Below are 13,170 nucleotides of genomic sequence, written 5' to 3' on the forward strand. Positions count from 1 at the left end.
ATACAGGTGGGCCCATAACAGGTGGGCCCATAACATACAGGTGGGCCCATAACATACCTTTTATGAAAACATTACTGTACATGAAAGTTTGACTGCAATGCATCACCCTTCATTAAAATTTCAGCAAAACCCAGGCTGTGTTTCTCCTAAAGAGAAATAAGCTTAAAGTACCTTTATTTTACTATTAAGTTATTCTAAACCTACCATGTATTGTTGCTTACCTATATGTAATCGCCCATGAAGTAGTTTCCTGTTACAATGAGATTGGCAAGCCTGTGCAGTTTGTTCACAAACTTTGCTTTGTAGTTATTATTATTATTATAATGTCAGATAATACAGGTTTTATCAGTAGGAACGCGTTAGCTCGGGTTTGTATGCAATACAGGGAAATTCTTGTTTTCACTAATGAAAGCAGATAAAGTGCAATGACACGTCACAGACATTGGAATTATAAGCAGATCTTTATTACTATTCATTTTTATTTGAATTTTTCCTCAACGTTACCTCCAACCATGAATGGAGGTCACTAATAGGTTACTAATTGCAAAGGTCTCTCTGACAGCATACAGCATTGATCCCAGGACTGCCCTGAAGCAGAAGGCAGTCAGACAGTTTGATGCATCTCTTGAAGTAGTTAACTAAGGAGAAAAAAACATAGAAAGAACATTTTAGTAATCAGTGCACAGGCCCTCAAACACAATATTTTCATTTTTTGGAAATTCTAGATTTGTTTAAACATTTTTTAAACACACTGATGTTTACACTCAAGCACACAACAAAACTATGCTTAATACAACCCTATGTTGACATCAGATTTGACAAAACTTACATGGTTGAGTAATTTAACAAGAAGCTGGACGAGACTTACATGGGTAGGTGGTGAACATAGCAGTGACACAGGCGTCTTTATTATATCCACATGTTTCAATGGTGTTTCTACATTTGCCACCAGCGGTCAAGGGTACACAGTTGTTACATTTTAGGGCGGAACCTGCAACTCAGGTAAGGGGGAGCAGTAAGGAACAATCAATGTTTTATAGACATGATAAAACATTGTTTTATTCAATATTTAGAATGTGAAACAGGTATTCCCTAAAATCTGAACTGGACCATACTCACCACCCATCACCAGCAGGGCAAGAGCCAACACCACAAACATGGTCCTCATTATTCTGCAGCACAATAATAAAGTGACGTTTAATTCAACTGCAACATCAGTAAGAACGGATCGCTCCTGCCTTCTTGTAGGCCAAGCCTGATGTTGTGAAGCCTCTAAAAGAAAACACATACATTGTCAATCCTGCATATATATGCCAAATTATTTTTACCTGAAATGTTATGCAATCAGGAAGCAATGTAGACTTTTGTCTTCGAGCTCTAATAATGCACCTGTTCAGACTGCCTCTAGGTCCTCTTTAAATCAGTTTTCCCAGGGCCCAGCCTTCTCTACGTCTCATGTCCCCATCAATAGTTTAGACTTTGATCTATATTTGGGAAATCCAGAATTGCACAATAACAATGCTTTCAGTTCCTGTGACCCCTGTACTCAAGGTTCTCCATCTGAAATCCCATTCCACAGACAGTAGATAACAGACCTTGCTTTAATCATGTTCTTCTGGAAAGTCATGCCTACGCAGAACAAACACGAGTTATTTCAAATAGTAGGCTGCCAAATTCCCAGACTCCAGTAGTCATAGAAACATTCCTACAAGTTATGACAAGTTAAAAAATAATAAATAACTATGTAAGCTGTATACTGCATTTAGTATTTTTGTACAGATTACTTTACCAAATTCTTTCCTAAGTGTTTTGTTCTATATACATACTGTATTCTCATGTAATATAGTGAATACATACACACATGATGTACTGAGAATGGATCACTTATTCACATTCTATTTCCTGTATAGAAAAACTAATTAGTTTTCTAGTTAGGCAATTGGCTGGTGAACCACCATGGCGGTTTCAGCCACCATGTTCCCAGACATGTTACATCAGCAAGCTAGTAACAGTGGCACTGATTTTTGGCAGCCAGCAGCTTATTTCAGATGACTGAGGTTTAGGTAGCAAAACACATTAGTTAGAAAGAAAAAAATGTGACAATTTATATTCCTAGAAGTTGAAAAATCAGACTTATGTTTAGGGTGCCGGACTCATGTCTATCAGCTCCTGCCAGAGACCAGTGTGGGTTGGTGACAGCATATTAAAAAATTCCTCAGTTGGCGATACAATCGCCTTGCGGTGCTTATATGGGATAACAGAGACGGTAGTGAAGTACACAAAGTCTTCGGAGAAACAGAACATTTAAGACAGAAGTCCTTCATCAGCTTGCAATTTGCCTGCACAAATGATGATCAAACTGATCCATTTCTCCGGAAACCTTGTAGTTACAAAAGTAAAAAAAACACTTGATGGAAAAATGACAATGCACTCATGACCTTTAAGACCGAGCCTTTTATTCAGCACACACAGGAGTACAAGGGAGAGGTGAACCAGTACAGGCTCACTGTTTTGTATCCAGAAAAAGAGGGACACCTTTACGGAAGTGTGTATCCAGGGCACAGCATCGTGTCCATCTTTTCCAGAAAATACTCTGCTAGCTTGCACATATAGGACAGATCTGATGTCACACTTCAAGGTCAAACAATGAACAAACACAGCATTATCAGCTCTCGTGTTACAGCTGCCTACGTTCACACAGGAATATGATTAAAAAGTAGTTTTAGTTAGCAACTCAGTGACTTTACAAAGTTTTCTTATTTGCTAGCTGTTGAGCAACGTTCAATACTGTGTTTGCAATTTTTTCCTTTTAAGGTGATGCAATTGTAAACGTCCTGCCTGTAAGATAGGCTCAAAGCCAGGCCAGCTGGGTGATGATACCAACAGCCTACTGGGTGAGCAACCACACTCTAACAATGGCAGGCCCGTGTGCTGAACAGTTAGAGCTTGGGTCAGGTAAAACAAAAGGAAAAACCAAACATCACCAAGCGTGGAAAAAGGGAGAAGAAAGGACGCCACGGGAAGAAATGGCAACCCCGATGCACTGGGGAAAACTCAAACTAAAACTTCCCAAACAAAACCAGAAAACGGGGAGGAACTTGAATGGCTAAGGGAAGCCTCCGGAGAGAAACAGATTCGACAGGGAAAACTGGAAAGAGGAGGGGACGTGTGAAAACATGGACACCCTCGCAGCAAAGAAGTGAGGTGTAGCACGAAAGTTCACAGACCTCAATACCTTAAATTACCAGCTAGGTACTTGGCAAAGACGCAGCACTGAACGACTGGTTCATTGGGCTTATATAAGGTCTAGCCCAGCTGTTGGGTGTTAAGCCTGATTAGTGGTGTGCCTGAATCGAGACCCCCTCTGGTGGCCGGAAGGGACCTCGGCCTGGCGCCAACCCTTACACTGGCTGTGAGATGTTTATCGCTACATCCAGTCTTACTCTCAAGGTTACAACAGCATGAGCCATTGCATTCGTCCTCGTAGAGTGGTTATGAACTCTTTCATTTAGACGAACTCGCCAGCAATTATCTTCTGTTGTGTAATAACACCAGAAGTATCAGCTGTATTTTTCTGGAAGGGGCATCCAAAGAAAACAGTGCTCTCTGGAGAAGATGAAGATGAAGACAAAGACAATGATGATGATGATGATGATGATGATGACACTCTCACTCGCTGTCCTGCTTCATGTTACTCTGTGTGGCAGCTATGGCCCTGTGATGTTGTGAGCACAGCTTCACGATGATGCTTCTGAGTGATGTCTCCAACAACTTACAGTGGTGTGAAAAACTGTTTGCGCCCTTCCTGATATCTTATTTTTTTGCATGTTTGTCACACTTAAATGTTTCAGATCATCAAACAAATTTAAATATTAGACAAAGATAACACAAGTAAACACAAAATGGAGTTTTTAAATGGAGGTTTTTATTATTAAGGGAAAAAAAAAAATCCAAACTTACATGACCCTGTGTGAAAAAGTGATTGCCCCTCCTTAAAACATAAATTAACTGTGGTTTATCACATCTTTGGAAAGCTGAGTTCAATTTTTCTAGCCACACCCTGGCCAGATTACTGCCATACCTGTTCTCAATCAAGAAATCCCTTAAATAGGACCTGCCTGACAAAGTGAAGTAGACCAAAAGATCCTTAAAAGCTAGATAGCATGCTGTGATCCAAAAATAAATAAATAAATAAATAAATAAATAAATCCTCCAACGTGACCGAATTACAATCCTGCAAAGATGAGTGGGCCAAAGCTCCTCCTCAGCACTGTAAAAGACTCATTGCCAGTTATCACAAACGCTTGATCGCAGTTGTTGCTGCTAAAGGTGGCCCAACCAGTTATTAGGTTTAGGGGGCAATCACTTTTTCATGCAGGGCCATGTAGGTTTGGATTTTTTTTTCTCCTTAATAATAACCTTCATTTAAAAACTGCATTTTGTGTTATCCTTGTCTAATAATTCAATTTGTTTGTTGATCTGTAAAATTTCAATGTGACAAACATGCAAAAAAAAAAAAAAGATAGAAAGGGGGCAAACACTTTTTCACACTACTGTGCACTTATGTAGGGCAAATTGAGAGACACAAGATCCCTGATATGTTTGAATTTCACGCAATAAAAGCATACGATTTAGTGATGAAGTTTTATTTGTGCTTGGAATGGGTGTATTTAAGTTGCTTTGTGTCATGGAGAGATTTGGATTTATGCTGAATTATTGTTTTGATGTAGATGGGAGTCCTGTGTGTGAGAATGAGTTGAAACATTTCCACACCAAGAATTAAACTGGTGGGTACAGTACATTAAAAGTAATGTTAATTAAATTAACAGCATTAGCATTAGAATTAATTAAAGAGATTAGCATAATCCCATATGGGCTCCCAGCCGTCTGCTACTGTCTCATCCTGTCTCTCTGTCAAATGTTTTTATGTGAAATCCATGTCAAACTGTGGTGACACTGAAACACATCTCCAGGACATTTGAGAAGAACTACTGTTGCCTTTCAGTTCAGTTTAGAACTTTCATCCTTTATCTCATGATGCACTCTAAAATGGTGCAATGTACACAGATCAGTATTTAAATGAGTTGAACGCTTGAGAAATCAAAGCATGATGAACAGGCGAACATAGCAAACGTAAGCCTGCTTCACTTTCATCCTTTGTCCTTACATAATAGAAATACAGATAACTGTAACCTGTATTGTTTTCATGTCCTTTTCGTCCTGAAATGCGTATGCTTCATTTAAAGGTCCTTTTAGGACCTTTGTGCACTAATATAAGACAAACATCGACATTTGTTTTCTTTAAAGTTTGCATGTTGCTGTATGTACACTTCAGTTGTGCGTCCTATCCTTTGCTATTTTTAATGCTCGCAGTGGAAGAACGAGGCCGTTTGCTCTGCTTAGTGGTGAGTTATGCTTTGCTTTCTCACAAAAACCTTCAACAGTCCCCAGAGCGAGTGGAATCTCCAGTCACGAGGCCCAGCAGGCTGAAGTAGAATTCTAACAACACGTTTTACTGACCGACTCTCAGTAGTCAAGCCCAGATCGGATTCATGCCGAATGACGATCAAGTGAAGTATCAGTGCATCCTTGTTTAGGTCCATGCGGCAGAGGACCAGCAAGGTCCACCCATGTCAAAGGCCTCCGAGTAAAGTACAATAGGATATGTTTGGCCCGAATCCCACAAGCCTTAACGCACGCGGCTTACCTCCAGTTTCCCAGGCGCAACTCTGCGTGGCTGCATTACCTGTAGCTTCCAGTGTCTGTCCATCTGCTCCTGGGAGAATGACGTGTGCATTATGGAAAATCAGAAACACTATCCATGCAAGTATTATTTCAAGAGAGCTTTTCACAACAGACTCACATGAGCTTCAAAATAAGCACAGGACAGACAAATTCGAATCTTAACTCACTTTTCATCACTGACACACATAAATTCATTTACTCAAGGATAGACACAGGGAGAGACTACCCTAACTCTACCTTACATTAACTCATGAAACTAGTAATAATAATCTCATATACATATTCTGAAATTATTCCATAAATACTTTCATGGATAGTGTTTCTGGTAGTCTTTACAAGACTTTATAAAAGATGCAAAGATGTCATTATCCGCCTCTCCATTTCTGTTTGTGTTTCCTCTGCTTCAAGCCGCAGAGCCCCAAGGCCAGGAGTTTAGGAAGGCACATTACCTCACACCCCAAGAAAGCAGTGTTGATTTCCTGACATAAACCAACAGATAAACAAACAAACAGAACATTCTGGAGGTTTTGCAGGGCAGAGTGTGCCCCAGGGCCCCAGGACCCTGTGTCGCGTGTTTGACATGTGCAACTCATGTGCAATCTCATATTCTGAGCGCAGCCCGGCCCCCAGAGATCCCAGGGCTCCCAGTTTAAAGCACTCCCAGTCTCAGAGCACCTAGCAGACAGTCTTGGTTATTTGCTGCTTGGTTCTGTTGTTGTCTTATGAATGAAAAACAGGTCGATGGACTACATACAGTTGTGTTCAAAATAGCAACATCACTAACTAGGTTTTGGTAGAAATATACATGGCAAAAATGTACTAGTAGGTGTGATAGAGAAATAAAAAACCAACAGACCCAGCAGTCATGACACGTATGCTGCTGATTCTGTGTAACTGAATAATTAACTAAAAGGGGCATGTTCAAAATAATAGTGTGAAGTTCAGTTAGTCAGGTCGTTCATCCTGTGAAAAAAACAGGCGTGAAACAGGTGGCCCCAATTATAGGATGAAACCAGCAGATGTACATACTGGTTATAGTGCATTTCTCTCTAAAAAAACTGTAAAACGGACTGTTCCAGACATTGTTCGGAACAAAAGTGTACTTTGATTAAAAAGTTGATTGGAAAGCGGAAAGCATATAAAGAAGTGCAGAAAATGATAAGCTGCTCAGCTAAAATGTTCTCAAATGCTTTAAAATGGCAACCAAAACCAGAAAGACGTGGAAGAAAAATGGAAAACTCCATTTCAAATCGATCGAAGAATAGAGACTCAGCCAATGATCAGCTCTAGGGAGATCAAAGCTCTAAAGTTACCTGTGAATACTGTAACAATTAGAGGACCCCCACGTGAAGCCAAGCTATCGGCAGGAAGCCCCCACAAAGTCCCACTGCTGCAAAAACGACGTGCTGAAGAGGTTACAATTTGCCAAACATATCGACTGGCCTAAAGAGCAAATGGTGCAACATTTTGGGGACTGAAGAAAGAAAGATTGTTCTTTTTGGGTCTAGGGGCCGCAGACAGTTTGTTAGATGACCCACAAACACTGAGTTTATGTCACAGTACACTGTGAAGACAGTGAAGCATGGTGGCACAAGAATCATGAAATGCGGGTGTTTCTCATACTATGATGTCGGGCCCATTTATTCCATATCAGGGATCATGGATCAGTTTGAATGCATCAAAATACTTGAAGAGGCCATGTTGAATTGTGCCAAGGACGAAATGTCCATGAAATGGGTGTTTCAATGAGACAGTGACCCCAAACACACCAGTGCAACATCTCCAGACCAAGAAGATTAACATTACGGAGTTGTCAGTCCAATCTCCGGACCTTAAACCAATAGAAAACTTGTGGGGTGACATCAAAAATGCTTGGCAAAACCAAGAAATGGAGAGGAATTGTGGAATGTAGTCCAATCGTCCTGGGCTGGAATACCTGCTCACAGGGGCCAGAAATTGGTCAACTCCATGCAACACAGATGTGAAGCAGTTCTCAGAAACAGTAGTTATACAACTAAATATTAGTTTAGTGATTCACAGGAAAGCTCGATATTCAAGCATTTTTCAGTTTTTACAGTAAATGTGTGTTTGTAAAGAAAAATGCAGACTGCTATTTTTTTAACAGCCTAATGTTCCCTTTTCTCCATGTTCTGTAAAGTAACAACACATTTGATGAATTTTAATTCGTGTTTTGATTTGGAATAGAATGTGCGGTGTTCTCAATTCATTTGTGTGTATGAAAATAAAAGCTATTATAAGAATTTTGAGCTTTACTCACCTTTTTAAACACCCCGCTATTATTTTGAACACAACTGTACCTATACAGCTCTATGGAAAATTGCAGCCCTGCCGAACCAGTATCCATGCTCGTCCGGCCTCTTTTTTTGGAAAATGTAATGTGCTTAAAGTGATGCAGACAGTTACTTGAAGCTAAAAGCAAAAAACTCTGCACAGTAAACATAGGCTTGCTAGGACACTCGACAAGTGAATAGAGTTAGAGACAGAGGCAGGTGTAACGTACACCGTGTTGAATTTGTAGACTATGTGAGTTCAAAAATAACTCAAGCTTGTTTTTGTTATAATACATACAGTATATATTTGAACATTTACAATATTTCTTTCAGACAAGATGAACCAAAGTTGACAATACTTTCTGGGTGAATCAACCAATGAACCCAGTACACGATTGCCAGTGTTGCACAACAGAAATACACAGCGTGAATAAATAATGCACTAGACTGGTCATATTTACAATATAAACAAAAAATAGCAAAAAAAAGTGGAGAAAGAAATGCTTTGGATCACTTCAACGTGGTGCAGAGTATGCAGTGATGCAGTGGTTGCCATGTCAACTCTTCGTACGTCACCATATAAAGATTGATATACACAACAACGAGGAAAATAAAACCCATTGAGATTCCCGATTCTCAGCTAACGGTCGCCGTCAGCGTGATTCGGCACAGGTCAGTGAGAAATGGGAAACACCACAACAATGTGCAGGAGGAAGTGCTGGGACACGGCCGCACGGTCCAATGGCGCAGGCCCTGAACGAAGCCGGTCCGGTCCGGTCCGGGCCGGGTCACCACGAAAAACACACCCGTGCTTCAGTTAGTGTACAGGCAGACGGCAGAGCTCTTGAACAGCATGTGGTGCTCTCGGAGAGGCAGGGGAAAAACCTGGTGAGATGAACAGACATTTGCGGAAATATACAAGCAGGCACACACACGCACGCCCGCCCGACCCACGGTGCTGTGCTCACACGCACACACACACACACACACACACACACACACACGCACACACACACACCAAACGTCCGAGGATGCCAAGCAGCCCAAAGTAAAAAATGTCTTTTAAGAGCGAGCGGAGTTATCCGGAATTCAGGTACTCCAAAGCCACTTCATAGCAGAACTTGTACTGCTCCTGCACAGGGACAGAAAGGCACACCAACACATGCATCAGTTTGGGTCCATTTTTTTATATTAAAGAAAACACAGACCATGTGCATTCACAAGCAATAAGTATCCTGTCAGACAGATACCACCCAACAAAGGAGAACTTTACTGCTACACTCTGGGAAATGAGATATGCAGATTAAATCACGTATAGCAAGACTATGGCATTCGTTTTGTCTTAGCGCTGTACGAACGTTAAAAGCTTTGGCTTTACTTTGGGTGAGTTCTCTGCCGGAACAGTCAGGGTTTGGTTCGTGAGTTCTCTACCGGAACGGTCAGGGTTTGGTTCGTGAGTTCTGTGCTGGAACGGTCAGGGTTTGGTCTGTGAGTTCTGTGCTGGAACGGTCAGGATTTGGTTCGTAAGTTCTGTGCTGGAACAGTCACGGTTTGGTTCGTGAGTTCTGTGCTGGAACGGTCAGGGTTTGGTCTGTGAGTTCTGTGCTGGAACGGTCAGGGTTTGGTTCGTGAGATCTGTGCTGGAACGGTCAGGGTTTGGTTCGTGAGTTCTGTGCTGGAACGGTCAGGGTTTGGTTCGTGAGTTCTGTGCTGGAACGGTCAGGGTTTGGTTCGTGAGTTCTGTGCTGGAACGGTCAAGTTTTGGTTCGTGAGTTCTGTGCTGGAACGGTCAAGTTTTGGTTCGTGAGATCTGTGCTGGAACGGTCAGGGTTTGGTTCGTGAGTTCTGTGCTGGAACGGTCAGGGTTTGGTTCGTGAGTTCTGTTCTGGAGTGGTGGGGGTTTGGCTTGTGAGGGGTGTGGACGTGAGTGCAGTACCAGGAGGTCCACCATGTTGGGCTTGTTGTTGCGGAGGGTTTTGACAGCGTGGAACACGTCCACCGAACGCTGGTGTCGCAGCATCTCACTCACAATGCTGATGGCGCAGAATGCTCCGCTACGCCCACCACCATTCCTGACACACACACACACACACACACACACACACACCATATGGCACATTTTAAGAATAAACACATAATAAAGTGGAAAACATTCAACAGGTGTGTCAGGTGTGTCACATGTTTATATAAATACACATGCACACACACACACACACACACTAACTGGCCAAAAAAAAGGTCACACACACTAATATTTCGTTGGACCACCTTTAGCTTGATTACGGCACGCATTCGCTGTTGCATCGTTTCCACAAGCTTCTGCAATGTCACAACATTTATTTCTGTCTAGAGTTGCATAAATTTTTCCACAAGATCTTGATGATGGGAGATTTGGATCACTGTGCAAAGTCTTCTCTAGCACATCCCAAAAATTCTCAATGGCATTCAGGTCTGGACTCTGTGGTGGCCAATCCATGTGTGAAAATGATGTCTCATGCTCCCTGAACCACTCTTTCACAATTTGAGCCTGATGAATCCTGGCATTGTCATCTTGGAATATGCCCGTGCCATCAGGGAAGAAAAAATCCATTGATGGAATAACCTGGTAGTTCAGTATATTCAGGTAGTCAGCTGACCTCATTCTTTGGGCACATAACATTACTGAACTTAGACCTGACCAACTGCAGTATCCCCAGATCATAGCACTGCCCCCACAGGCTTGTACGGTAGGCACTAGGCATGACGGGTGCATCACCTCAGCCGCCTCTCTTCTTACCCTGATGCGCCCAACACTCTGGAACAGGGGAAATCTGGGCTCATTAGACCACATGACCTTCTTCCATTGCTCCAGAGTCCAATCTTTATGCTCTCTAGCAAATTGAAGCCGTTTTTGCCGGTTAGCCTCACTGACAAATGGTTTTCTTAAGGCTAGACAGCTGTTTAGTCCCAATCCCTTGGGTTCTCTTCGCATTGTGCTTGTGGAAATACTCTTACTTTCACTATTAAACATATCCCTGAGTTCTACTGTTGTTTTTCTACGATTTGATTTCACCACACGTTTAAGTGATCACTGATCACAATCATTCAAGATTTTCTTTCCGACCACATTCATTCCTCAAAGATGATGTTTCCCCACTGCCCTTCCACTTTTTAATAATGCGTTGGACAGTTTTTAACCCGATTTGAGTAGTTTCAGCAATCTCATTAGATGTTTTCTCTGCTTGATGCATGCCAATAATTTGACCCTTCTGAAACAGATTAACATCTTTTCCACGACCACAGGATGTGTTTTTCGACATGGTTGTTTAACAAATGAGAAGCTACTCACTGCATCAGTTAGGGTTAAATAACTTGTTGCCAGCTGAAACATAATCACCCATGCAGTAATTATCCAATGGGAGGCTCTTACCTATTTGCTTAGTTAAATATAGGCCTTTTTTTGGCCAGGCAGTGTAATAAGTATTGAACACGTCACCAATTTCTATTGACATGAAATTCTCACCAGATGTCGGTAACAACCCATCCAATCCACACTTGCAAAGAAATCAAACCATAAATGTCCATAAGTTGTGTGTAATAATGAGAAATGACACAGGGAAAAAGTATTGAACACGTTTACTGAAATGTATTTAATACTTCATACAAAAGCCTTTGTTGGTGATGGCAGCTTCAGGATGCCTCCTGTATGGGGAGACTAGTTGCGTGCATTGCTCAGGTGTGATTTTGGCCCATTCTTCCACACAAACATTCTTCAAATCCTGAAGGTTCCATGGGCTCCTACTATGAACTCTGAGCTTTAGTTCCTTCAATGGATTTTTAATTGGATTCAGGTCAGGTGATTGGCTGGGCCATTCTAGCAGCTTTACTTTCTTTCTCTGAAACCAGTTGAGAGTTTTCTTGGTTGTGTGTTTGGCATCACTGTCTTGCTGAAATGTCCACCTTCATTTCATCTTCATCATCATGGTAGATGGCAGCAGATTTTTATCAAGAATGTCTCTGTATATTTGTCCATTCATCCTTCCTTCAGTTATATGAAGCGTGCCAGTGCCGTATGGTGAAAAACAGCCCCACACCATGATGTTCCCACCTCCAAACTTCACTGTTGGTATGGTGTTTTTGGGGTGATATGCAGTGCCTTTTGACCTCCAAACAGGGTTTGTATTATGGCATCCAAAGAGTTCAATTTTGGTCTCATCTGACCAGACTGTATTCTCTCAGTATTTCACAGGCTTGTCTAAATGTTGTTGAGCAAACTTTAAACGCGCTTCAACATGCAATGGAGTCTTGCATGGTGAGCGTGCACACAGGCCATGGAGGTTGAGTGCATTACTTATTGTTTTCTGTGAAACAATTGTCCCTGCTGATTCCAGGTCTTACTGTAGCTCTCCACAGGTGGTCCTTGGCTCTTGGACAACTCTTCTGATAATTCTTTTCACTCCTCTGTCTGAAATCTTGTGGGGAGCACCTGGTCGTGGCTGGTTTATGGTGAAATGATGTTCTTTCCACTTCCAAATTATGGCCACAACAGTGCTCACAGTAACCTTCAGTAGTTTAGAAATTCTTCTGTAACCAATGCAATCAGTATGTTTTGCAAGAATAAGGTTGTGAAGGTTCACAGGTTTTACCCATAATGAGATGTTTCTTGTGTGGCACCTTGGTAATGAGACACCTTTTCATAGGCCATCAGTTGAACCAGCTGATATTAATTTGCACTAAGTGGCAGGATTGCTTTCTAATTACTGATAGATTTCAGCTGGTGTCATGACTTTCCATGGCTTTTTGCACCTCTCCTTCTTCATGTGTTCAATATTTTTTCCCTGTGTCATTTCTCACTATTATACAGAATTTATGGACATCTACAGTTTGATTTCTTTGCATGTGTGGATTGGATGGCTTGTTACCAACATCTGTTGAGAATTTCATGTCAATAGCACCTTTATAAATATATTTACTTAGAAAACTGGTGACGTGTTCAATACTTATTTCACCCACTGTGTGTGTGTTTGTATATTATCATGTATACAAACAGAGAAATTTATTCAACCCCTGTGGTTCTTTACTTTTTGCTGTTAAACACCAGATTCAGCTCACAGGTGAAGTGTGAAGCCCTTCAGTGTGTTCAGTTCAGAGAGGA

The 13,170-nt window shown here is 41.6% G+C and overlaps 2 protein-coding genes across 8 annotated transcripts in view; both read right to left on the reverse strand.

Annotated features, from left to right (window-relative positions):
• Nucleotides 1-448: 448 nt before the first annotated feature.
• Nucleotides 449-1,406, reverse strand: LOC113588423 (CD59 glycoprotein-like). Its single transcript, XM_027027592.3, has 4 exons — nucleotides 1,329-1,406; nucleotides 1,120-1,172; nucleotides 869-991; nucleotides 449-638 (listed from the first exon to the last, which is right to left on the reverse strand). The coding sequence occupies exons 2-4, from the start codon at nucleotides 1,166-1,168 to the stop codon at nucleotides 538-540; spliced, it is 273 nt and encodes a 90-aa protein (XP_026883393.1). The 5' UTR covers nucleotides 1,169-1,172; nucleotides 1,329-1,406; the 3' UTR covers nucleotides 449-537.
• Nucleotides 1,407-8,317: 6,911 nt separating this feature from the next.
• The window catches only part of LOC113588428 (receptor-type tyrosine-protein phosphatase mu), a 164,263-nt gene continuing 159,410 nt past the window's right edge, over nucleotides 8,318-13,170 (reverse strand). For 4 of the 7 annotated variants that reach the window (XM_081722649.1, XM_081722647.1, XM_081722651.1 and 1 more), the window contains 2 exons: nucleotides 9,973-10,108; nucleotides 8,319-9,168 (listed from right to left, as the gene is read on the reverse strand). In XM_081722649.1, the coding sequence (XP_081578775.1) occupies nucleotides 9,115-9,168; nucleotides 9,973-10,108 (190 nt within the window). In that variant the 3' untranslated portion in view covers nucleotides 8,319-9,114. Of the gene's footprint in view, nucleotides 9,169-9,972; nucleotides 10,109-13,170 lie in introns of all 7 variants that reach the window. The other 3 variants (XM_081722646.1, XM_081722650.1, XM_081722652.1) reach the window with 2 other exon arrangements.

Source organism: Electrophorus electricus, chromosome 11, assembly GCF_041902795.1.
Source record: "Electrophorus electricus isolate QZ-2024a chromosome 11, ASM4190279v1, whole genome shotgun sequence".
In the NCBI taxonomy this organism is placed as follows: Eukaryota; Metazoa; Chordata; class Actinopteri; order Gymnotiformes; family Gymnotidae; genus Electrophorus; species Electrophorus electricus.